Source organism: Aplosporella prunicola (assembly GCF_010093885.1).
Source record: "Aplosporella prunicola CBS 121167 unplaced genomic scaffold K452scaffold_5, whole genome shotgun sequence".
Lineage (NCBI taxonomy): Eukaryota > Fungi > Ascomycota > Dothideomycetes > Botryosphaeriales > Aplosporellaceae > Aplosporella > Aplosporella prunicola.
The window spans coordinates 936,260-960,999 of NW_022983533.1; the positions used below are offsets into that span (position 1 = coordinate 936,260).

General features: G+C 54.3%; 7 protein-coding genes across 7 annotated transcripts; 4 read left to right on the top strand and 3 right to left on the bottom strand.

The window, feature by feature from the left end:
- Positions 1–264: 264 nt before the first annotated feature.
- K452DRAFT_284573 (uncharacterized protein) lies at positions 265–1,064 on the top strand. Its single transcript, XM_033539962.1, has 2 exons — positions 265–297; positions 344–1,064. Exon 2 carries the CDS (start codon positions 718–720, stop codon positions 934–936), a length of 219 nt encoding a protein of 72 aa, XP_033400896.1. The 5' UTR covers positions 265–297; positions 344–717; the 3' UTR covers positions 937–1,064.
- Positions 1,065–2,484: 1,420 nt separating this feature from the next.
- On the bottom strand, positions 2,485–5,485 carry K452DRAFT_284574 (uncharacterized protein). The gene is made up of 4 exons (XM_033539963.1): positions 4,410–5,485; positions 3,602–4,358; positions 3,028–3,547; positions 2,485–2,974 (listed from the first exon to the last, which is right to left on the bottom strand). The coding sequence occupies exons 1-4, from the start codon at positions 5,314–5,316 to the stop codon at positions 2,765–2,767; spliced, it is 2,394 nt and encodes a 797-aa protein (XP_033400897.1). The 5' UTR covers positions 5,317–5,485; the 3' UTR covers positions 2,485–2,764.
- Positions 5,486–9,096: 3,611 nt separating this feature from the next.
- K452DRAFT_222013 (uncharacterized protein) lies at positions 9,097–11,049 on the top strand (the record flags this gene model as incomplete). Its single annotated transcript, XM_033536542.1, is given in 6 exon segments — positions 9,097–9,282; positions 9,335–9,803; positions 9,823–9,874; positions 10,222–10,506; positions 10,630–10,746; positions 10,797–11,049. The coding sequence occupies 6 exon segments, from the start codon at positions 9,097–9,099 to the stop codon at positions 11,047–11,049; spliced, it is 1,362 nt and encodes a 453-aa protein (XP_033400898.1).
- A 647-nt stretch (positions 11,050–11,696) lies between these two features.
- On the bottom strand, positions 11,697–13,094 carry K452DRAFT_284579 (uncharacterized protein). The gene is made up of 5 exons (XM_033539964.1): positions 13,001–13,094; positions 12,947–12,953; positions 12,662–12,890; positions 12,519–12,603; positions 11,697–12,460 (listed from the first exon to the last, which is right to left on the bottom strand). Exons 1-5 carry the CDS (start codon positions 13,028–13,030, stop codon positions 11,750–11,752), a joined length of 1,062 nt encoding a protein of 353 aa, XP_033400899.1. The 5' UTR covers positions 13,031–13,094; the 3' UTR covers positions 11,697–11,749.
- A 1,992-nt stretch (positions 13,095–15,086) lies between these two features.
- On the top strand, positions 15,087–16,458 carry K452DRAFT_324917 (uncharacterized protein; the record flags this gene model as incomplete). Its single annotated transcript, XM_033544734.1, has 3 exons — positions 15,087–15,672; positions 15,725–16,152; positions 16,183–16,458. 3 exons carry the CDS (start codon positions 15,087–15,089, stop codon positions 16,456–16,458), a joined length of 1,290 nt encoding a protein of 429 aa, XP_033400900.1.
- A 3,037-nt stretch (positions 16,459–19,495) lies between these two features.
- Positions 19,496–20,656, bottom strand: K452DRAFT_356486 (uncharacterized protein; the record flags this gene model as incomplete). Its single annotated transcript, XM_033546052.1, has 3 exons — positions 19,496–20,010; positions 20,043–20,498; positions 20,564–20,656. The coding sequence occupies 3 exons, from the start codon at positions 20,654–20,656 to the stop codon at positions 19,840–19,842; spliced, it is 720 nt and encodes a 239-aa protein (XP_033400901.1). The 3' UTR covers positions 19,496–19,839.
- A 1,150-nt stretch (positions 20,657–21,806) lies between these two features.
- K452DRAFT_356487 (uncharacterized protein) lies at positions 21,807–24,464 on the top strand. Its single transcript, XM_033546053.1, has 5 exons — positions 21,807–22,135; positions 22,191–22,424; positions 22,641–23,112; positions 23,164–23,291; positions 23,346–24,464. The coding sequence occupies exons 1-5, from the start codon at positions 21,818–21,820 to the stop codon at positions 24,192–24,194; spliced, it is 2,001 nt and encodes a 666-aa protein (XP_033400902.1). The 5' UTR covers positions 21,807–21,817; the 3' UTR covers positions 24,195–24,464.
- The last annotated feature ends 276 nt before the right edge of the window (positions 24,465–24,740 follow it).

A 24,740-nucleotide genomic window follows, 5' to 3' on the forward strand; every position in this document is an offset into this window, starting at 1 on the left:
TCGCCGCTCTCCTCCGCGCGACTACTATGACCCGCGCGACCGCTACGCTCGCAGCCCGCCTCGCGTCCGCGGTGGCCCCGTCGATGACGCCTACCCTCCTCCGCGTGCGCGCTACCCGGATGACCCCTACGACGCGCGTGGGCCCCCTCCTCCCCGCCGCGGCGGTGGTTACGAGCCCGACCCGTACATGAACGGTCACGACAGGCCGTACGGCGGCCGTCCCCCATCGCCGAGGGGACGTCCCAGGAGCCCCGGCCCGCGCGGAAGCTACGATGACTACAATCGTCGTCCTTACTGGTGATTATCACAACTTGACTTCTGTGGACCCCGCTTACCCGTCTAGAAATACCCCGCCACGAAACGAAGCGCTCTCGGGCACGTTCACCGCATCGACAACGAACGGTGAGTGATTGACTTGAGGGGGTTTTTCGGGACTGGTGGTGAGGAAGAAATTAAAAAAGAAGAAAAGAAGAAAAAAAAAAAAAATTATTTGGCGACACATCAAACAAAACGGGATCCGACGTGGCAAGGAAGAGGAGTGTGTACGATTTATGCTAAGCGTCTGATGGCGGCAATGCGGTACGATAGCTTTTTTTGATTGCCACGGCGGGCCGCTCGGCCGCGGCTGGGGCGCGATGCGGGTGGTACACGGCATGCATGACGAAGCGCCGCCTTTCTCTCCGAAAGAAGAGGGGTGTATCTTCCGAGGTGCTGCTAATGCTACTGCTACTGCTACTGCTGCCGCTGCTTTGCCTTGTTTGCCCTTCTGCTGCTGCTGCTGCTTTTTCTTTCAACCCTGGTTTCTGGTTTCTGCTCACCCTCCCCCGTTTTTGTCTCTCTTCCCGATCTGACACGGTACGGTACGGTACGGTACGGTGCCCAATGGGGATGGGACGGGACGGGGACCGCGCGCGAGAGATGGAAGGGGATAACTAGCGGCCGCTGATGAGGAATGGAGTCTTTTCTTTTTTTTTTTTTTTTTTTCTTCTCTTTTTTTCTTTTACTTTTTCCTTTTTTTTTATAAAGTTTCACTTTTTCTTCCTCTTCTTTTTCTTTTTTTTCTTCTTCTGCTTCTTATGCTGCTTCTGCTGCTTCTTCTGCTGCTGTTCTTTGCTTGCTTGCTCTTTGCTTGCCTTGCCTTGCTATATGGAATCGGAATCAATGAATGACAGACATTGTTGGGTTCGAGAGACAGATGCAGATGCAGGCACTTGTGGACGCTGAGATGAGTCGGGGTTGGTGGTGGGTGCGATGTGATGATGCCCTTGATGCTTGATCGTGGTGGGTGGATGGAGTCGGGGAGCGAGTGTGCAGTGCGTGCGTGAGTGCGTGAGTGCGCTGGCACGGCACTGCCTACCTTTACCTTCCATTCCTTCCTTCCTTGCTTGCTTCTTAGCTGATGAGGTCATGGGCAGGGCATGGGGCAGGGCATGAGGTCGCGCCTGGCTGGGGGTTAGGGGGCTAGGGCCAAGGCGGCATCTCCTCCTCCTTATTTCTTCCATCCATCCTCGTGGCTGTTTCTTTGCTGCTTGTTTTTTGCTGCTTGTTCTTTGCTGCTTGTTCTTTGCTGCTTGTATTGCGTAGTGCGTGCGTGCGTGGGCGCGGCCGTGGAGGCGGGTGTAGGGGTGTAGGGGGGGTAGGTAGTTCAGTGAATGCGAGCTTGCGTGCGTAGTTTACATGAAGGTCATGGTGTGTGAGTGAGGCAAACGACCCGACTCGACCCGGCCCGTACGCCTGATGTTATACAGATATTTATAAACTTTAGCCCGCAACAGCAAACCCGACGTGTGTACGTACCATACAGTACGAGCACGAGCATTGACTGTACCTGCAGCCTTCTTACTGTAGCCGTCGTCGTCGTCGTCGAAGAAGAAGAAGCTAGGTACCTACTGAACGGCCATCGTCCACGTTTTATCACGTCTTTGTTTGTCCTACCTAGCTAGGTAATGTCTGCTGTATTGATTGATTGATGCTGTGGAGTAGTAGTGAAGTTTATTATTATTCCCCCCTTTCTCATCCCTCTTCTTCTTCCTTGATTTAAACCAACGCAGATAAACCATCCCCCCCCCTTTAACTACCTACCTGCCTTACCTAGATAGCTAGCTATAACCAAGCAGCACGCGAGCCTCTCGGACGACGACGACGACCGTGATCTCGTCGTGTGTCGATTTGTTCCGCTGCCCCTGCTCTCTGAAACCATAAATCGGGAGCATGGTGGATGTTGGTGAAGTCTTCCCATATGTCCCCGTCCATATCAATCGTCCTGTAGGACATGTATATCTGTCGCTGTACAGCTGGACTAAATGCCATTGTGCGAGGCATACTGACTTGGCCATCGGTGCAACACTTTTGCTGCCTTGGCTGGCTCTAGAGTTAGGTGGTTCTTGAAGAGTGAAGATTACAACAACAATCTTCACCTACCTACCCCCTTTCCTTCCACACCGTACTTCCCAGCATGCACGTCATCAAGCATTGGTACCGAATGGTCAATCCAGATAGTGATATACAATTGAGAATAGCCAGACGATAACTACTGCTCCAAGCAAGAATGCGGCGGCCATCCTAATGATGTTGAGCTGCGATCTGTATGTAATCTACTTATGTCCTCGTCGATTGGTTGCCTACGCCAAACCCCAACCCAACCCAACCCTACCGGAACATTCATTATCGTCCTATCATATTGATACTGCCGTCTCTCGGGCTCAGACGATGGAGGTAATTGGAGAAAGGAGCGTGCTGAGCCGTGGATAAGGAAGAGCGTCTCTCAGATCTTTGTACGGTGGATGAACGGGTGCTTCAGAGCATCGGTCGGCGTGATGCGCTTTTCCGGGTTGAGCGCAAGACACTTGTCTAAGAGATCGTAGAAGAGATTGATCTCCTTGAGCTCGGCCTCACTAAGACCCTTGGTGCTGCCAATCAAACGAGTCTTCAGGTCGCGCGACGGCTTAACAATGTTGATCATGCGGGTGACGTCCTCGAATTTTTGTCAGCATCATCGTGTAATAATTTCCAGAGGTGTAATCCTACTTTTCCAGTGATCTTGTCGGGTTCGACGCTCCTGAACAGGGCGAGATTCTCATCAAAGTGTTCGTAGACGTACTCGGCCCAGCCTTTCTTCAGTAGTTTCACACTGACCCTACCGCGACACTCTTGGATGGACCGGAGCATCTGGTTGTTATCCCGGCCAGTAAAGAGTATCTTGCCGGTATAGAGCTCGAACAAGGTGCAACCAATGGCCCATGTATCAATACCGTAGTCATGAGGTATGCCTAACATAACCTCTGGGGCGCGATAGAACCGACTCACAAGCAAGCCAGCAGGAACCTCGCACTCGGAGATGTCGGTGGCAGAACCGAGATCGCAGATTTTGAGGGTTGTACGATTCTCGTTGACCAACATGTTGTCTGGCTTGATATCCGCATGAACAATGTTACACTTCCGGAATAGACTCAGGGCGATGAACATTTGCTGGGCATATGATCTGACGGCTTTCAGATGAAGCCCTACGTCCCGACCAAATTTCTTCAGGACTTCTCGAAGGTTGATGCTGGCCACATAGTCAGTACCGCATTTTATCTATTTAAGGGCCATTTGAACTTGCCTAAGGTGCTCGAAAACCATGCATAGATGATGCTTGTGGTCAAACTGTCTCTGGAGGCGAATGACATGTCTTCTGTCCTCTGGGTCGTTTTCAATCAGCTTCTCCAGCATCTCGATTTCCCGGACACCAGCTTTGCGCAGTATCTCGTCATTGCGGATGATCTTGATTGCAACCAGGTCTCCCGTTTTAATGTCTTTCGCTCGAACAACTTCTGAAAAGACACCCTTGCCAAGGCGCGCCTGAACCTCGTACCGATCATCGAGGAGCTCGTTGAGGATGACTTTATAGTAGCCTTGAGGGTCGTCCCAGACATCGAGCATACTGCTGTCCAACTTCTTCACCAGCGGGGCTTTGGATGTTCCAGATCCCTCGGGGGCAGTAACCTTGGTGGCAGGCTCTGGGGCAAACATATCGTCATCGTCATCTTCGGCAAACATGTCGAACTCATCTTTTGGCTTCTTCACCGGAGCCGACTCATCCTCTTTAGACTCGGATACAGGGGCATGCTGTTTGTCCGATTCGACCTCCGTTGCTGATGGCTCTGTGAGACTGTGGCGCTGCCCGACCCGAACTCTGTCTTCTTGCATGTCTGCCGTTGGGTCATAGTCAGCTGCCGAGGGTTCATCTGCATTTGTAACGATGCCTTCAGCGCGCTTGCGGTTCGCAAGTTCCTCATCGTCCTGAACAGCAAAAGCTGGTGGTGAAGCCGGAACCGAACCATTCTGAGGCGTACTCGGTGAAGTCACCATGGGCGAAACTGCCAAAGGTAGATTAGTCTTATCCCACTGACTGGAAGGGTATTGCTGACCTGAGCGTTCCTCGCGAATATTAGAAACCTCATCACGAGGAGTTGATGGTGCCGAATCGCTTCCAAGTTGCAATGCTTGAACGAGAAGCGGCGTGGATTGACCCTTGTATTTGGCCTTGATGGCTTCGCGTCGCTTACGACGTTCCTCAATGAGTGCCGCCTCGTCGACAGGCTCCGTCTCGCCAAAAGCTTGATCTTCTCGTCCTTCCGTAGGCCTTGCCGCTCCCGATTGCGCGTCCTTCATCACAGTATCCTGCTGCGTACCGTCCCCATGCGTGTCAGCTCCTTGCGCAGACATGCGACGTTCATTCCCAGCATCAGGTCGATAGCTCTCTCCATGCCCTCTCGAGCGTCTGTCTATACCCTTGTCGCGCCCTTGCTGGTGCCGATCTTCTCTGTCGGCAGGAGCGTGTCTCCCGTTGCGACGTGATCTGTCGTCTCCCGGTCTTGCGTATGCGCGCGGTGGCGAGCGGCTTCGAGAAGAGCGCGCCCTGTAGCGATCGCGTTCGTAGTCGCGCTCACGACCATGGACATTGTCATACCTGGAAGAGTTTCTAGAATTGTCTCCGCGGTCCAAGTCGGCATAGGAAACTCGACTTCGGCGGTCATCGGCGTACGGGCGCTTGTCTTCGTAACGGGCTCTGAATCGTCGAGAGTCATGTCGGTCCCGATCGCCGTAAAAGTCGTCGTCCCGGCGACGCTTTTCCCCTCGAGGGGAGCGGCGCCTGTAGGGAGAGCGGGAGCGGTGACGTGGCGGGCCATCCTCATACGAAGCCCTGGGGGATGTCGAAACTGATGCGTGGGGTCTGGGATGACGGTCAACGCTGGTGTTCCTGGAGTGAGGCCGTGCCGTAGTTGCCTTGTCGTGTTCGACTACTTCTCCCTCCGAATTCGATCGCGAACTCATCTTGGAGCAACTTGTAGCTTGAGGGTATGAGGAGATGCAGGTTAGCGCGCTTCTCTACGCAGATTGCAGACTTGACAGAAGCCGAACCAGCGTGATGTACCCTTCCTCCGGCACTTCAGGTGGACTCGATGTTGCAAGGCTGGCGCGATCAAGATGAGGCTCGGTCGCGAATGCTGGTTGTTCTGTCGCGGAAGGGAAGTTGCAAGGTTTAGGATTCGCTGATGCTATCGCGACATCCTCATCGGACTAGCGTGGGTGCGTGGTAGGTGTCCCTGCCTGCCCCGAACCCGCACCCACGGAGCAACCTTCCACCGCGCAACTACCATCACGTGCCGGCCCGTCGATGCCCAGATGCCCAAGAGGCCGCTGATCATCTTGTGCCGGCCGTCTGGCGCGCGGAACTCCTTGTTGGCACTTGCATCATCGGGCAGCTGCGCCGCACTCACTGACACGAAAGATCCGCGCCCTAGGGTTGTATTCAGGAGTAGACCGACTTCAGGTCAAGCAACCGCCGTCTGGGCAGTCGACATCAAGTGGAGACGGCGCGGATGCTTCCAAACGAATGGCATGCCCTGTGTGGTTGTGGGGACCGAGGAAGAGAGGATACCTAGATGTTTGCATGATATGATCTACTCCTAAATAAAGAACGACATGCCTGGATGATCCCGTGACCCAGACACGCCCTTCTTCCAGGCATCCATTGAAACTTGCGTTGAGTGCAAACTATCTTCAGTCGTCAGGGGCGCAGGGAGGTTCCGTCTGCTAGTTTGTAGAGGATGTACTCACCACGACTTTCCTGCATTTGGGGGCGGAGGCAATATCGCCTGAGGGCATCCCACGATGCAACATTGACTAGAATTTGCAAGGCTTACGACGCACGCTCTTCCCAGTGTGCCATAGTCAGACGTTGGCGGGGAGCAGGGAATCAAAATCAAGCCCCAGCTGCGCCGCCGTTGAGCTAGTCCTGATAATTTGGCAGCCGCGCGATTCATAACTAGGTTAGCTTGGTGACTGACAGATCCAAGCTTAGTGGACGGTTGAGATCCTCCAAGTACAGCGGCTACGCTTTTGATATTGTTGATGTTTTGCGCCAGTGGCACACCACAAGAATTTATGCCTTGAAGCGCCAGTGGCCTGGGTTGCTTAGCTCACACGCAATTGAGAGTGTAGGCGTAGCTATTGTCTTGAAATTGGCATGAACGTATGAAGGAGCGGGCCCACGCAGCGTTCAATGCTCAGCATCCCGTTTGTGAGGCGAGTTAACCGATGGCACCTAGCCGGTGGGAACTGTCCGAGGCCAAGTTTGTATGCACTCATCCACTGTGATCCTTATTTAGAATTGCCGACGACTGAAACTTTAAAGCAGACAACTTTCTTGTTACATAGGCAAGATTCATGGACTCTAGTGGGCCTTCATCAGGAAGATCCACGCTGGTTCAGCCCTCACAGTATACCTACTTGGGAAAGTTGACAGGCGAGATCCGAATAAAAGGCTAACGGAGCTAATTTGGAAGCCGCGGTTCGTAATCCGTTGTACTCGAGTAGGGCCAAGTGCTCTACCGAGTCTACCCGCATCCTGATGTAGAGTAGCAAACGGTTGGCGTTGTTTTGCTGGCGCATCAACAACTGGCGATCTTTAACGGGTGGGGGTATGAAACATAATTAAGCACAGGCAGCGAAAGAAAAGCAGTTGCGCCGGAATAATGAAGACGCCACCCCGTGGCGTACCGTGGACGGCACAAACTTGGAGGCTGTGCTCTGCTAACAACAAATAGGCATCGTTGACGGCTCGGCACTGTGCTTGTACTGTACGGGTATAGATGGATTATCGACTTGAGGCGTTGTCATTTGGGTGGCCAATAAAGCCTGGAAAGCACTCGCTTCGCCGTACGCACGTATCCATGAGATCTGATGAGGGCTTTTTGGGAAGAAACTAGAAGCGTTCCTCTAGTATTGTTGAGATAGTGCTTCTTCTGCTACGAGTACAGCATTGCAAGAGCAATCCCACTAATCCTAGGATAGTAATCAAATGCCGGAGATCGCCAGCAAGAAATCAGGTCAGGCGGCTTTCGGCTACTACTCGTAGTTGCCACTAAAGTGGCTTCATCCAATTGTCGAGGGGGGCTGTCGACATTCGAGGGCTTGAGGGTATGGGGTACTGGGGCACGCGTCATTCGTCCCTGTGGCACTAGGAGTACTGGTGCTTTGACGAGGGGGGTGATCGTGGTGCCAGTCGGGCCGATAGTGGTTCATTATCGTGACAGGCTTACGGCTGATGAGAAGGGAAATCTGACCACGGCAGGGCATCAAAGGGCCAGGAAGCCAGCGACGCTGAAAATACGTGATGCGAGCGAGACTTTGGCGATCCCGATCTAGACCACATGCCTTTGGGTTAGTTGCCGGTGGCGGGTTTGCTGACGACCTGAGTATTTTGCGGATTTCAGGACGTCAGCGCGCTGATATGAGCCGTCCGATCTGCTTGCTAGGAGCCGTGATGGAGGGAGCATGGGTAGCGGCGGGATCCCGTTGAATCGTCGCAGCCGAGTCAGACGTGGACAGCTGGGGGTGCCGATGAGCCTGGTCCCGAGCAAGCCATAGTGGGCAGCTGATTCAGTACCCTGCAAAATTTACGAGGTGGGAGAGATGCTCGAAGGTCGGACCCTCAGAGGGCCACTAGGTGGTTCAGGATTAGTTGGACTAGGCACTAAGTCGGCTGGGTAGCGTACCGGAAAGTCTGGCAATCAACGCCCCAGTGCGGGCACAGGCGGTACCGTACCTGCCAAGCGGATCGATCGTGTAGTTCCCCGTCCAAAGGTAAATGCCACCGCATGCAATCTGCAATCTGACAGCGACTCTGGTCCGTTTAGCGGCCGCACGTTATTAACCAAGAGCACGTTGGGAAGCACATGTCAGGACCACGCTCAGACAGCAGTAGTGTCGTACGTCGCCTGCCCTCGCCTGCCCTGCTCTCTTCGAGCCATCACCAGCCTTTAAACCATCGCTCTTCCTGCTCCCGGTGGCTTTGATCCGTACGCGTGCCCGCACCCTCCCGCTCTTCTCCGCCCTCTTTCATTGAACAGCCTGGACCGACGACCTAGGAAGCAACTCCGTCTTTCATCTTGGACCGCGCCCCCGGGAGGTGGGACCCTTACTGCACGAACAGTCGACCGAATCCTTCCATTGGTCCCCAAGCTGATGGTCCATAGACTCGGGCGTCGGGACTGTAGCACTTGTAGAGCTTCTGGGTTCGGTATCTCAAGAGGGCCGATCAGCCCGGCCACGGTCGCAAATTCAAGCCAAGAACGGCCAATTCTATCGACTAATTGGCTCTTTTTGGCCTGTCTGGCGACGACTCTCCACGCACTAGACATTTCAGCCGTGGTATGCTGTCAGGTAAGCAAGCTCCCCTGACTGTCGTAGCATCTGTTTGGTTCCTCGGCTCGCGTGGCACTCCAGAGCTTTCATCAACCATGCTCTTTTTGCGGGAACAAGCCCCGGGGAGACAGTGGGGACTGCCGGCTGCAAATGGTGCCCAAGCGAAGACCCTGTCAATCATCAACTTCAAGATCGAACAGTTTTCTGCTGCGCTGATACTGACACCAGAAATGCGTAGAACTTCTCTCGTGTCCCATCGCATTGCCGTTGGTGACGACACCTTCGGAAGACCTGTCACGCTTCAGTGTCGCGTACCAGGCAGTCGCACCACTGCCGGCGCGATCTGCATCCTTTGCCCAACAATCCGTTGTTTCCTCCTCCATCGACTGGACTCAAAGTGTAGATATGCCGACATATCAACAACAACGACCCTTGTTTCGCCCTATTCAGGTCGGCCCTACTCCACCACAAGTCTCCCCTCAGTTCTCTGACAACGTTCCATCGCCTACCTCGACAATTCCTAAACTCGGCTCGAAGCGGGGCCGTATCACAGCCATAGCATGCGTGCCATGCAAGAAAAGAAAGAGCAAGGTTCGTTGGCGGAGACCCTGCATAAGAGTGGCTGACTCTTACACATCTTTAGTGCAATGGACTGCAACCTGTCTGCAATACCTGCGCAATGAAGGGATCTACATGCAACTATGACATGCGACAAGAACACCGGTGGCAGGGCACTCTGCGGGTCAATGTGAAGAAGTTGGAACAAGAGCTGGAGGAAGTTAAATCCGTCTTGCCTCTGCTTGCAACAACATCACAAAAAGAAGCAGCGACGAGACTAGCTTTGGAAATTCAGACCAACGGTTTCTCAGAACACTCGGCGGAGGAAATAAAAAACATACTTCAGGGACCACGGACATCACAACCATCCGAGGAGGCAGACACTGCTGTTGGATCTCTAGGAGGGAGGAGCAGGAGGAGCGCAGCGAATCAAGAGCCGCTTCCTGCATACTACATGGAATACGACCAGAATGTCGGTCCTAGTATGCAGCAAGCTCTCGCTCAACCCACAGAGGTATGTCGATTGATATTTGTGAGGATGGACTCCGGTGCAGGTTAGGGCGGGCCAATGAGCGAAACAACACGAGTCCTCGGACTCCGGGCATGACGCTTCGGTGATAGCATGGTTTGCTAGCCTGCCTAGAATATATCCCTAGGCAGTGGTGCAGACGAGTCCTGATTTGGAAGTTGCTGACATGAATTAGGTGCAGCAGTGGCCCCCACATCCTCTCTTGTCGACCAGTGATAGCGGAGTTTGGATGGCCGATAACCCTTTTTCTCCAAATGCGACGAACGTTGCAACATTCAGAGAAGACTCGGTTACCCCGGCCATGCTACCAGGAAGGTCAGTGACAAAAATTCCTTTGGTTAGGGGTAAAGCAGACACTAACTTTCGAAAAGCAAACAAAATCCAATCCTTGGTAGCAACGCGCACAGTATTTCTGTTTCGAGCCACATGTTGAATCATCCAAGCGTACACATGAATCATCCAATGCCGCAAACATCATCTACAGTTAGTCCCATCACTTACGTTGTAACGACATTCCGCGAAGCAAAACGCCAGCTTCGCGCTGATGGTTGCCCCATGCCAAAAGTTTTCGGTCTTCCGCAAGTCGACTACAATGCCATACTCGCTGGGGAAACGGATTTTGCGCTGGAGCAACCGTTGTCTGTTTGGGTGGCGAGGATTACGAATGTATTTTTCTCCAAAGTGGGGTTACCAGAGAAGCTTGCACTCGCGGGGATGCTTAGGGACGTGTTACAGGTGAGCGGTCCAAATATCCCATCTTTTCCCAGGTCTTGGCATTGTAATCTGCAAGTTCCAATAACCAAGTCCGCGCCTTGGCAAATGGAATCAATTCCGGATAAGAAACTGACAAGAATGAAGTGGCAAATCTGCCCAAGCAAACAGAACTTTGAAAAGCTTCCGGAATGGGTAAGGCCGACGCAAAACCAGACGGTCATACCTCATGACCCGACTATCGATTTTCTTCCCTGGTGAGTGATGCAGGAGACTCGGTCCTCGTGATGTAGGCTAATCGAAGCAGGCCTGCCGTGCGAGATTACTTTCTGCACAATCAAGAGCAGCATGTGGCCGGAGTGCTTGGCAACTCCCTGTCGGTTAACTGGGCATACGAAGAATCTCGCATGTTCTTCTACGACAGCAACTCGGGTATCCTCATGCTCTCTCCGGCGTTTGAGGAGCACATCCGCAACATTGACAACTGGTCATTGGCACCTAGTATCTTCGAGCAAATGCCGTATCTTATGGGAAAAGTCCGTATGACGGGGATCCACTAGGGAGTTCCATATCAATGTATAGCATGGCTGTGGTAGATGTAGTCGAGTGGTAGTAGTCCTCTGACGGATCCAATTTCCTGGGGAGCCAGGCGCGCCTTCGCTTTGAAATTGTCCATAGTCCTCCTGTACGGGACGACGGCGCTACGGCCTTCTCTCGATGCTCGCATCCTTTTGGCGTGTAGCGGTGGCAATTGTACTCCTCAACAGGCGTTTGACGCCCGTTCGCTCTTTTTTTCGAAAGACGAAGCTCCGGCGAAGGGCTGTGACGACGGAAGCAGGAATCCGGGTGCATGCAAGGCTTGGCACAGGCCCTCTGAGACGAAACAGCGGGGGGCAAGTACAGAGTTAAATACTGTCGGCGAGATGAAGAGAGAACGCACCGTCAGCGGCCCCGTTCCATCATGATGTTATTCCCGGGCCTGTGCTACGGAAAAGACGCCGTATGCGGGAAGCGGCGGGTCAGGCCACGCGCTCCGAGGAGGGCCCTGGTAGCGATCAAATCATAAGGCAGAGGGCGTGGACCTTCCTCGCTTCACCACATAGTTTGTTGGACATCAGTTACCTGACTTGGCGATTTGCCTTCACATGGTCGTGGGATTCTGACGCGCCCGGCAAAAGGCCCGAGCTGTACACAAATACTAAAACAAGCATTCCATTATCTCATCGCGTATTGCACTACAAGAGACCCCAGCCCTTCTACCTACGCCCCAGCCCCTGCCTCACTGGCCGGTCCGCTTTCAGACCCCTCTTTTTTATCAGACGGCTCCTGATTCTTTTTAGCTGCCGCCATCTGCCATGCAGGAATCGCCGCTCGTCCGCTCGTGAATCTACCATACGGACTTGCGCTTATGGGCCTCGATGCTGTTGGCGCAGGCGATGGCCCAGCATCCTGACCATCTGACGCTCCTGATCCGGCCGCTGGCTGTACTGGCGTGGCTGTTCCTGGGGTCGAGCTTCCAGCACCGTTGACAGCCGCAGTGCCTTGCGCACTAAACATGTTCACGCCTGCGGTATTCGGCGAGCTGGCGCCTCCCATCCGGTTCGCAACCAATGTCTTCAAGCTCTTGAGCTCCTGCGAAAGGTCCTTCAGCCGGTTATCGGTGCTCTCCTTGTGCGCTTCCAATGCCCTAGGTATCAACTCCCTCAATCCGCGAACGTCATCCTCCAGTCTCCGGCTATCGGCATCCCGTCTCCGCAGAGATTCCCTGAGGGATTCCGTGGCGGTCTCCATCTCAGAGAGAGCCGTATCCAGGTTGCTTGTCCGGGCTTCCTCCGAAGCTTTAAGTGCTTTGGTGTCCGCTTCGAGTTGCTCGAGAAGGGCAAATGCGCGGTTGAAAGATTCATCAATCGAGTTCTTGTCCTGCTCAATCTGTGGCGGCGTAGGGGGAGCGATGAGAGGAAGGATATAACGCTATGGGTCACAAGAAAGTTATTGCGGGAGATTCGATCAACAGAAGAGAAGATCACACCTTTGCGGTAAAGTATAGGCCGTAACCGACCCCGCCCATTACCGTGGCCATGATAAACCAATCGCGCCAGTCGCGCTTCGGGACCCTATCAGGCTGTTATTAGCCGTTCGTCCTCGGGCACGACGTGGTTGGCAGTGCTCTACTCAGGCGGAGGCTGCTGCCAATATCCCGGATAGGCGCCATATCCGGGAGGAGGTGCAGGCGACGGCGGTTGCTGGTAGGCATAGCCTTGAGGTGCGGGGGCCGAAGCGGCTGGAGCTGAGCCTGCGCGGGCTAGGGCAGCATCAATTTCATCCTGGGTAAGATTCTTGGACTGGAGAAACGAGATGCGCTTCTCAATCGGGGCACTGGCGACCGAAGGGTCCTGGAGGACTGCAGAGGATGGTGGTGAGAGGCGTCACTAGAGGGGTGGCGCGGGGAAGGCTCACATGAAACCTGGCGCGGGGTTAGTGACAGGAGGATGAGAGGGCGAGAGAGCCTACCGCTGAGGTGACTAGGTCCTCGCGGACCATCTTGACGGTTGCTGCTGCGTCGTGCCGGGCAGAGCAACGGGCATGAAGCGCGCGCGTCACTTGGCCTGGGGAAGCTGCGGCCGGATTGCCGAGGCTGTTCCGCTGCCGTCATCACGTGCCGGGCGGTGGCGTACCGTCAAGCCGCCCGTCTCGAGCTTCTCCACCTTCATTCGCCTCTTGCCTCCGTCTTGCAGCGTTCTGACTCACGCAAGCCCTGGCGAGGCTTGAAAGGCACACGGGATGCATCATTGCTCAGCTGTGACTGGTCGTTTCAGGCACACGCCTCCCAGGTACGTGCAAAAAAGAGGTGGCTTGTATGCTCCTTGTCCCACCTACTTCAGCCTTGAATCGTCGACAAAGCACATCCAATCCCTGCGGCAAGCATGCCTGCAGCCGTTAGGACTGATGAGGCCGTACCGGCAGATTTGGTGAACACAAGCCCGCCCTCGAAGCTTTTGTTGCGTCACGCAGAGGTAAGAGCTAGGAACTCGGATTACCTTGATGAAAAGGTCTAAATGGTGTAAAAAAGTCGAGCAGCTGACGGCAGTAGCCTAGAGTAGGACCAGCAGGCCGGCTCGTCCAAGCCGGCCCGGCAAGGCGGGTTTAGGGGTTCAACAAGGAGCTGAAGCCGGGTGCTGTCAGCGCGCTTCTTCTTCTTCTTCTTCTTCTAGTGCTGGAGTAACGCTTCTGCCTTGCAGTCCCGAGCGTGCAACTGGCTGGCCATCACAAAGGACCGGGAACAGCCGTCTTTGTGCGACTCCCGACAGTCAAACTATTGACGACGCCCGCTCCCGCCGCTTGCGGCGTTGGCGTTTCACTGGCCTGGGCGGCGGATGATGCGCATGGTAAGCTGGGGGTTACGACACGGGGCAAGTGAGGGCGTTTCAGCTCTCTTATTATGCTCTTCCAAACGCGATGATATCAGCTTGCGCGTTGGTGACGCGTTAGAGAGAGCGAGAGGCGGGAAGGGCGTCATTCACCGACAAGAAGAAGAAACAACCCCAGAATTACAATCTACTGGAGATGGCGCGATCACCATGATCGAGGGGGCCTTGGGCCTTGCGGGCCGCAAGTGGCTTGCTCGGCCAGTGGGGAGCTTGGGGAGCGATATCGATAAGCACAGACGAGCGGTGTGCGTTGCACCTGTTGACACGACGACATGTGGGGAGCAGAAGAGGTGTTTCGCATGGCTTGGAAAATTCCAGAGCGGGCAGCGGCCGGATCGGGTTACGCGGCCGCATGGATGAGGCGGCAAGGAGGCTGCAGCAGCTTGACGCACAGGATCCTTCCATCGAACACGAACCCGGGCCAGACTCAGGGCTGTGGAGCGGCATGAAAAGACTCCTGCCACGTTTCGGGTGGGCCATCAGCGATGGCGGCGGGTCGCATGACGGGCGCAGGATTGGCCGGCGGGGGCAATCTTGGGCGGTGATTGGCAATGGAGGCGCACGAGTCGGGGGGCGCAGCGCGGCCAATCAGTTGGGCAAGAGCAAACCAGAGGATTCCGCGTGCTTGCGACATTTTTTCGGGCGGAATGCGCCAGGCCGCTTTGGGCGCGGCGACGCATGCAGCCAAGTGTCAGGGAGGCCCGCGCACGGCGCACCCTCCGCACTGCGCCTGCCGCTAACGTCAATCCGCCCCAAGCCCGCTCGCCTAGCCTGTTCCTTCCCTTCTGTCTCGCCCTGCGACGCCGCCTTCCTCACTTATCATTGCCGCCGCCTGCCTACATCATACCGAGTCCGCTACCACCACCACCACCACTTCCTCTTTTGTCCGCCCCGTCCTCCCTTTTCCCTCTACCATCCCTCTCCATCCATTCTTCACTCTCTACCTCGACCACCTACCTTGACCTCCTCCTCCTCCACTCTCACCCACCCAAACCAACCAACCAACCAACAAACCAACCCCCAGATTCCGCTGTTTCTAAATTTATTTTCCTTTTCCTTTTATTCCGCGCGGATCCTCCACACCAATCCAAATCCTCCTTCTTCTCCTGGCCGTCCTGGTTTCCGGTTTTCTTTTTTCTCCTCTTCCGTTCTTGTCCAGGACCTTGACCATGTTGCCCACTCCTCCTGCCTCGCCGACCCCTGGTGGATACGCGCCGCAGCACCGCCTGGGCCAGATTCTCGCCGGCCGCCTGCAATTGGTCGGCATCCTCGGCGAGGGTGCTTACGGAACCGTCTATCGGGCCGTCGACATCCACTCCCACGTCCAGTACGCAGTCAAGGCCCTGAACAAGCTCAACCTCGAGCCCCGCCAGCGGAAGTTCCAGCAGCGCGAGATCCAGCTCCACCACCTGGCCAGCTCCCACCCCAATGTCGTCTCCCTGGTCAAGATTATGGACTCCCCGGAATGCACCTTTGTGGTTCTTGAGTACTGCCCGGATGGCGACCTCTTCTCCAACATCACCGAGCGGGGAAGATACGCTCGCGATGATGAGCTCGCCAGGAGAGCCTTCCTTCAGATTTTGGATGCCGTGGACTACTGCCATTCCCTCGGAATCTACCACAGGGACCTCAAGCCCGAGAATATCCTGGTCACGGACAACGGTAACACTGTCAAGCTCGCTGACTTTGGCCTGGCCACCTCGGATGCCATCACCTCGGACTTTGGATGCGGTTCCACCTTTTACATGTCGCCAGGTAATTGCTTCGTCTCCGATTGCGTCCCAGTCAGGTCCTAACCATTATGCAGAATGCCAGCAGTTGAACCCCAAGGCCTACGCCTGCTACGCCTCGGCGCCCAATGACGTCTGGTCCCTGGGCGTTATTCTGGTGAACCTCACTTGCGGCCGTAACCCGTGGAAGAAGGCGTCCCTCGATGACTCCACTTTCCGTGCTTTCATGAAGGACCCTAGCTTCCTCAGGTCCATCCTGCCCATTTCCCTTGAGCTGGACTCGGTCCTGCGGAGAATCTTCGACCCCAACCCCAACACGAGGATCTCTCTGGACCACCTGAGGGAAGCCATCCTGCGCTGCCCGACGTTCACCAAGCCGGCCAACCCGCCCACCTACGCTCCTGCTCCTCTTCCGTCTCCCCCACTCCAGGCTTACGACCAGTGCAACCCGGTCTACCCTGCAGTGGCTCCTATGCCCCAGTACCTGCCCAACTTTGTTCCCCAGGTACCGTTGTCGCCTATGAACTACCACCAGCTTTCCGGCTCGTCTGGCAGCTCAGGATCCGATTCGGGCTCCGTTTTCTCTCACACTTCTTCCAATTCCTCGGCCTCTTCGACATCATCCATTACGCACGTCAACAGCGTGTCTGCTCCCGCGGACATTGCGGTTCAGCATTCATACGTTTCTCCCGGCAACGGTTGGATTAGCCCTTTCTTCCAGCCCTTCCACCACGCCCAGATGGCGGTCAAGCAGTTTTCCAACTTCGTTGCGCGGCCACAAGGATTCACGAGGCCCCTGGTTGCCCACTAGACCGGAAGCTATGATTTTGGCAGCCGCCTTTCTACGGACATTTTCCGGATATTCTTTTCACGAAAACCTGTTCGCGATGTGATTTATACATTCGACCAAAAAGTCACGATGACATGAGGGATGTAGTCTGTTTTTTCTTTTTCTTTTTTCTTTTTTTTTTTTCTCCTGTAAGGTGTTGGGGTTGGGTTGGTGCCAGTGCCACACTGGCGTAACACGAGGGAATGGCGCTTTCCGGACTTGAGCTTTTACGCGTCTTTCATCCAGGTTCCATTTTACCACGGACGGTCTAGGAGCCAAGCCGGGCCCTGGCCTGATATGCTGTTTTTCTTCTTCCTAATCTTCTCTCTTAGTTTTCTTCTTTTTTAGAAGGCGAGCGGATTTTTGATTTTCCACACAAAGAAGACGCCAGCTAGTAACGGCACCGGGGCGGTTGTACTGATCACTTTTTTTTTTTTTTACTTTTTTCGTCACACGCGCACGCAGAAGGGAAACGGCATTTGCACGGAGTTAACACACATTTTTCTTCATTTTTATTTTATTCGACGCCGGAGAAGAGTGTACTACTACCTACTACCACTACCACTACCATTACTACCTATTCTACGATCGTTCAAGAAGAAGAGGAAAAAAGAGATTAGCTGTAAGATAGAGTCAGACAAAACAAGAGGGACGGACGGCAAAGTCCGCAATTACAGGAGCAGGTGCAGCGAACGTCATAATCTCGCTTGGTGTATTGGCTTGTCGCGCAATGTCCGACGGCAAGTCAGGTGCTTCTTCACGAGCGGCGCAGGCTGACGCGCTTTAGACTTTGGGGCCGCGATGCGAAACGCTCCCATTCACGCCGCGACACACGGGCCCCCGCAGGCACCGCATCACGTCGTGCCGCCGCCCGCGCTCACGCCTCATCCGCCCGCCCTCTCTGCACTTCGCCCACCGGGTCCACGAGGCGCAGCGTCGCCCTTGCTCCCATCGATCCCCATCCAGCTGCAGCCGCATTGCAGATCACTGCAGCCTCCCCGTTTTCCTTGCAAAGCAAAAAATGCAACTGGTCATATTTTGCTGATGAGCTTTCGTCGCTGCTTCTACGCGTCGTTGGCTAGCCGCTGTCAGTAGTATTGAACAGGGTCCCCGTCGGCGGCAATCATGACTGACCCCCACCATCCGTGTTTCCTGCTAATGATTCTACCGACTCTTTCCGCGCAAGGGTGTCCGTCTGGCTGAAGCGTCCGACCTGGCCAACCGCCCGCCCCGTGCCCCGGCTCCCAGCAGATCGCCATCTCTGATGCTCCGTCGGCTGCGCTTCCTTTTGCGTCGACGCACTGCGACAATGTGTCAGACTGTCCGCTCTGCGTACAAGAGAGAGGGTGGTACGATGGCGCCTCATCTCAGCCCGGCCACTAACCGTCCCAACGATCCGTCTGCCGCCGGTCCCCATGCCACTCCTCCATACCAGCCCACGTTTTCCACCCCTGCTCGCCCAGGCTCATAGGCTATAGCCGAGCCATGATCCCTGGGTGACAGGCCTCTGGCGACGCGCCACGCTCCACTGCAGCTCGCGCTCTCCGCCGCCGACTCATGTACAGAAACGGGAAGCGAACGGGCCCTCTGTGCCCCAGCAGGAGCCATTCGTGTGCCCGTTTGTGGCGCGCCCGCGCCCGCGGCTGACGCTCCAAAATGTAGACATCTGCACGCTGCCGCCCAGTGGTCCCCTCCATGGTAATCAGCAGGCAGCAGGCCTCATCTCACTGGCCCGTGCGACGGCGGCCATCAGCGATGGTCACGGCATGCTATATTTATTGGGTTGGATATTCGATATATCCTTAGCCTGGCTCTTCGGGAGTCCGCCTTGCCGTGGGGTGACTCAAGTGCGAGGCTAGCCTAGCCTAGTCTTTTGAGAAGGATGATGGAGGGGGGTTGTTCAGATTCAGGTTGACGGCCGTAGTGTGTGTGTATGGTTTTGGCCAAGGCCCTGTCGTGATGCCTGCCTGCAGCAGCAACCAAGCATGTCGCCCTGTGTGTGTCTGAAGCAGACTGCAAGGGTGATGGTAGCGGAGGCTCAAGTTGTCACAGACACGGGCGCCAGGGGCCCTACTTGAGACGGAGCCGTCCGTTAGTTATGCCCGCCCGCCCTTGTGGGCGGCTTCTCAGCGCGCCCAAATGCCGGAACACGGCTGTGCTTCTTATCGTACGGGCGTACAGTCGTTTCTAGAAGTGAAGCGGCATCTGGGATCATTGCTGATGGCCGTCCATCTCATGATACACAGGCAAACGTCCGCGCCGCGTAGCGGTTTCACCTCGTACGTTGGTGCTGCTGCTGGTGCTGCCACTACTACTACTATGTCTCTCACGGCATCTTCGGGAGCAGGTAACAACTGCACGATGAGTGCTGTCATAGCTGAAACTAACAGCTGGCTAGCTTCGGAGGTACGAAAGGATCGACTGGGTGATCTTTGAGTTGTACAAGGCTAAGCGCAAGCCTTTCCACGGCCCAACCGGCTTTCTGTGATCGTGCGAAGCTGACATCCCTCACGTATGCAGGCAGACGTGAGAAAGTGCCCGAAAAGCTTAAACTACTCTAGCGATCCGCCAAGTCAACCGGACGCCATATTCATGTTCAAGCCGGAACGGCGAAAAGCCAAGTCCATATTAAGCTCCCTGATAAGGGGCCAGTCTCTGCGGTCAAAGTCGCTAGGCTCGCGTGAATCGCTGCTGCGCAGTGCTCAAGCAGAGTCAGACCGTCTCATGGCGGGGCAGCACGCTTCTAAGATCACCGCTACTTCTCAATAGTGGCAGATGTGCAGTGGGAAAGTCGGTGTCCCGCCTGAGGCATGCTGGTAGTGACAGATCTGACGATGGTTCGCAGCCTGGGACTCGCTCGTAGCTGATGCTCATCGAGCGCTCTGACTTCCAAGAAGCGGTGTTCTCTGCTTGTTTGTCTCTCTCCTTGAGCTCTGGCTCGTTCGTCAGTGGATCATTGACGGCGCTATGATGGGGAAGAACTCACCGAAGTATGCTCCCATGGCCGACACAAAGGGCTGGCAAAGCATGAATAAGGCCAACATTTGCCCAAATCCCCACGCGTTTTCTTCTGGGTTATTCAGACTGCAGAATGTTATGAAACCGTCCTTACGGTGGGTTGTGGGATAGAACTTCTGCATGAGTACAAAGAACAATGAGACCGCGGCGAAAGTTATCTGCATGCAGAAGGCGCCTGTCATGTTGGAGAACACGAGAAACCTGGCGATGTTCTTTGTCGTACGTACGATGCACCACCGGCCGGCGCATTTTTTGTGTTTTTCTAGCCAGTTGCTGAATCTCTTCCATCGAAAATGCTTCTTCAGCTTTTCCGGAAGCCATTGGAGACAGAGAAAGTTGTGTACTCTAGACTGTATCTCCTGCGATAGTTGCATGACGGATATCCAGAACGGGTAGATGACAAAAAATGGCGGTATGGCATAGTAAAAGAGGTAATAGAAGACCTTGTAGGTTGTAAATTTCCGGACCCTTTGTGTTGAAAAGTTGAAGACCTTGTCGTATAAATCCCAGAATGGCCTAAAAGGTCGGAGACCAAGGTCAATAGATACCGCGACAAGGACTGCGAACAGAATGATCAAAATTATCCTTAGCCAGGCGGAAGTGTGATATTTGACAAAATAGTGTTTCAATGTGATGACGCAGGCAAGGTGAGAGCTGGAGCTGAGACAGCTTAAAAGGACGACAAGATCCCACTGGGCCCAGGAGATTTTGCTATCAAAAGACTCCAGGTTGTTGACGTCTTTGCCGGCTAGGACAAAAGCGCTCACCAGCAGGGCGAAGCCGGTGAGCAACTGTTGATCCGCGAGAGCAATCATTAGCCGATCAAGAAGTTCTCGTTGAAATTCAAGATTGCGTATGCTCTCCGGCCTTCGGTTTTTTGAAAGCCAGTCGGCGATGAATTTGGGCATGACGACGTGCTCCTTGTTGGCCATCCCGTCTAGGACAGCCGCATGAACAGCCGCGCCAGTCGTAAGAACTGCAGCAAAAGCGAAGGAGATGATGACCTACGGACAATAGTATTAGGCCTATGGTTGCCAACGGTGATTCGAGCCATTCTATGTTGACTTACACCTAAACCAGAGATGTCTGGGTTTGGCGTTGCACAGTAGTATAGCCCGTCCGTATCGTTCTTGGCCGAATTTGAAACGACGGTGTGGTTCATGGTCGTATTTCATCAATTGCAGGGTCTAGTACATGGTTCGAAAGCTGCTGACAAGCGGTTAGTGTGAGATACATACAAGTACGATGAGGCAATAGAAGTCAAGGAAAGAGTACGTACCTATATGTACAGGGATGATCGTGAATGGCTACAGTTCTTCGAAATGCATGTCAAGATTCTACGAGAAACTGCAGATCATTTAATACCCAGCAATGGAGCTAGATGGCAAGGCTGATCTTCCAATGGAGGCTGGACTAATGCAACCGCAAACATGCAGTCCATGTGTCTGATTGGTGCGCAATGTAGTACTGTGGCATCGTTCTATGTAGGTATGCTTACTCCTAAAAATAGACACCGCGGGATAGGACGGATATAACTAGTATGCGCGACCGCGCGGCCGTATGACGAGCCTCAACTATACATACTGGAAATCTATAGCGTAGGTATATTTAGGTTCCGAATGAACTTGCCGACTTACTTTACCTAACTACTTAGCCCACTCCTTTGCTATACAAAAAGTAACGTCTAGTAAACCTATCGAGTACTTCTAAGGTAGCTCTAATAGGTTACAATGCTATAGTTGACAGTCGGTAGATATGTATATAAAATAAAAGTAAAGAGGTACTAGATATTATTGTATTTAAAAAGTACAAAGGTATATATATGTGTGTAAAACAACCTATTGGGGCACGAGAATAAGGAAAATATAATGGCGTAAAAGAACTTATAAAATTATAAGGCCATAAATATATCTAAGGGTAAAGAGTAAGTCGTACTTTCGCGGGTATATTAGCACGTGGGGTGGGCAACTTATTCGGTGCCTATTTTTAGGCAGATGGAATGCCCGGCTGCAGACGCCATGGGCTACACGTCTGCACGCAGCCCAACAAAAGATGGATAGCAGACGTCATTATTCAGTTACACATCGTATGCCTGAGTTGTGGGGGCCGGCGACGGATTCAGCGGATTGAGCGGAAGATGGGGACGGTGATGGAAGGAAGGGATGATGTCAAAGGGCGACGCGGCTCGCGGGAAGGGGGCGCAAATCCGGGGAAAGCGAGCCGGCGCTGCCGGGGCAACCGATTGTTGACATTGACAATTAGAAGTTCCACCAAATGTCTCAAGCTGCACCATCTTCTTTCCACACAACCACCTCAAAAAAAGATGGCCACCTCTTCGTTGTTCGAAGTATACCTACGGCTCCGCCCTGCCGCTGCCGCTGGCGGCGAACGCTTCCTTGACGTCGAAGCGCCCGACCGTGGGTTCCCCAAGCACATCACCATCAGGCCGCCGGAACCAGACCGGCGGAAGCGAGCGGTTGAACGATTCGCCTTTACGAGGGTTTTCGAAGAGCGTGCTGCGCAGATTGAACTTTTCCAGGGCACTGGAGTGTTGCCTCTCATTGACGGCGTGCTCGGCGCAGAGGGTAGGGAAGGCCGCGATGGTCTCCTCGCCACGCTGGGAGTCTCGGGCTCCGGAAAGGTATGTATAAGGATGAGGAGTAAAAATAGACCCGCGAGACTGACAATGATTCCAGAGCCACACTATCCTCGGGTCAAAGACACAACGCGGATTGACACAGATGACACTGGATGTACTTTACCAGAACATCGGTGACCTCCTCGTCGACCCCCTCACCTCCTCCTCTGCCTTCCCATCTATTGCCGCAGCAGATGTCTCAGAAGCTCAGATGTTCCCTGCGTCGTTATATCTGGACACTCTCTACGGTGACAGCGCATCACTGTCGTCGAGGGCGCAAACGCCTGGATTGGTATGCTCACCACAACTCTCTCTTATCAATTGTACATCAGACGACCTCTACCCACAACTACCTTCGCCCACAAAGACAACATCGCCTTCAAAGATACCCTCACCTTCAAAGATACCTTCACCCTCCAAAATATTTTCTTCCGTCAAGCCAGTAGCATCAAGTATCACACGCGTCACACGGAGCACAGCAGCTAAGATCAAATTCTCATATTTAAAGGACGGCAACAATTCGTTCTTTGGCACACGCCAACGCTACACCCCAAACGTAACGGCCCTACCATCCGTCCCCTCGACCGACAACCTTACCCTCGACGTCGACCAAACCTGCGAATACGCCATCGTCGTTTCAATGTACGAGGTGTACAATGACCGTATCTTCGACCTCTTGACCGGCGCCGCCCAGAACCTCAAAGCGAATGCGAACCGCCGCCGAGCGCTGGTGTTCAAGCCGACCGAGCAGTCACCGGACAGGAAGGTTGTGGCAGGATTGAAAAAGATCATTTGCGGAAGCCTTGAGGAAGCGTTAATGGTGTTAGAGACTGGACTTATGGAAAGGAAGGTTACTGGTACAGGCAGCAATGCCGTGAGCTCAAGGAGTCATGGCTTCTTTTGCTTGGAAGTCAAGAAGAGGCACAGAGCCACGAGAGGGCCCTGGGCCAGCAGCACATTAACGATTTGCGATCTTGCCGGTAAGAACGCCCGTATGTTGACAGTACCTGAAACATACTGACCTCTTCCAGGCTCCGAGCGCGCGAGAAACGCGAAAACGGCTGGCGAAACTCTTGCGGAAGCCGGTAAAATCAACGAGAGTTTGATGTACCTGGGGCAATGTATGCAAATGCAGAGTGATAACCAGGAGGGCAACAAGGTTTGTATCTCGTGTCAGCACTTTTGGGCGTATTGGTCGACTGACGCACAACAGCGTAACATTGTCCCCTTCCGGCAATGCAAGCTCACCGAGCTCCTCTTCTCCAACTCCTTTCCCTCACAAAACCAGCATCATCATGGCTCGCACCACCGCAGCCCCCAAAAAGCCATCATGATCGTCACGGCGGACCCCGTCGGCGACTACAATGCCACGTCTCAGATCCTGCGATACAGCGCACTGGCGCGCGAAGTGACAGTGCCACGCATTCATTCCGTCAGCAGCACGATACAGACGGGTCCAACGGCCATGCACAGCCATTCGCAGCGCCCTGGTACGAGCGCTAGTGGACGCGCGACACCCAGTGCGGGCGCAGCGAGCTACATCGCGCGGATGGAAGATGAGCTCGACACCGCGCTGGGCGAGGTAGCGCGGCTGAGTGAGGGACTCGAGGTAGCGCAGGTGCAGCTGCAGGAAGAAGCAGCCCGGCGGCAAGCCGCCGAGGCATCGTGGCGGGCGGCCGAGGCTAATATGCTCGCGCTGGAGCAGGAGCTGCGTGACGAGCTATACGCGGAGTATGAGGCGCGTATTGAGAAGCTGCAGCGGCAGTACAAGGCCAGCTGGGACGAGGAGGCGGACAAGAATGACGAGCGGCTGGACCGCAAGATCGAGCTACTAGCGAGGGGTATCAGCATTTATGAGGATCCGGAGGACAAAGGAGAGGAGGTTGTGAGCGGTGAGGATGGGAGAGTTAGAGCACTCGAGGACGAGAATGCCGCATTGAGGCGGAAGGTTGAGATGCTGGAGCGGGATGCACAGACGAGAAGTCCAACGAAGAAGCAGAGGGTGCTGAAGACGCGGAAGTGGGGCATTGAGAATGACCCTATCTTCCTTGACAGCCCTTAGAGATTGACGGTGTCTTGGAGGAGACCTTTCTTCTCTAACTGTTGGGCTAAGAGAGGAAGGAGGGAGGAGCCTGGCCTTCTTGATTGGTTGGTTGCATTTGCACAGGACTTGGGTCAAAGATTGGGGCGGGATGGTCCGGGATCGGCGTTCGATTGGCTGTCTTAAGGACGGGCAATGGTGTTTTGTTTTGTCTTCATATACCAAATACCCGTCGGTATAATGTTCAGTTACGGTTTCACTTCCAGTTTGCAAGGGTGTCTACGTCTTTTCTAGCTGCCACCTTCTGCCCCAAGTCTGGTCAATTTGCTGTTCAGACCCGACTAGTAGAAGTCTGAACATCCTGTTCATTTTTTTTCTGTCTTCTCACTACATACAACCATGTGGTTGTCAAGATGTAGTATTTCGCACCGAAGTCCCCACATTCCGAGCTAGTTCCAAAACAAAATAGCGGGATCAGCGCCTCGGCGTTCGCAATAAGTTATGCCCGGCCCTTTTTAATGTTCCTCAATCCTCTCCACTTCGTCAACGCCGCCCAAGTCGGCCCAC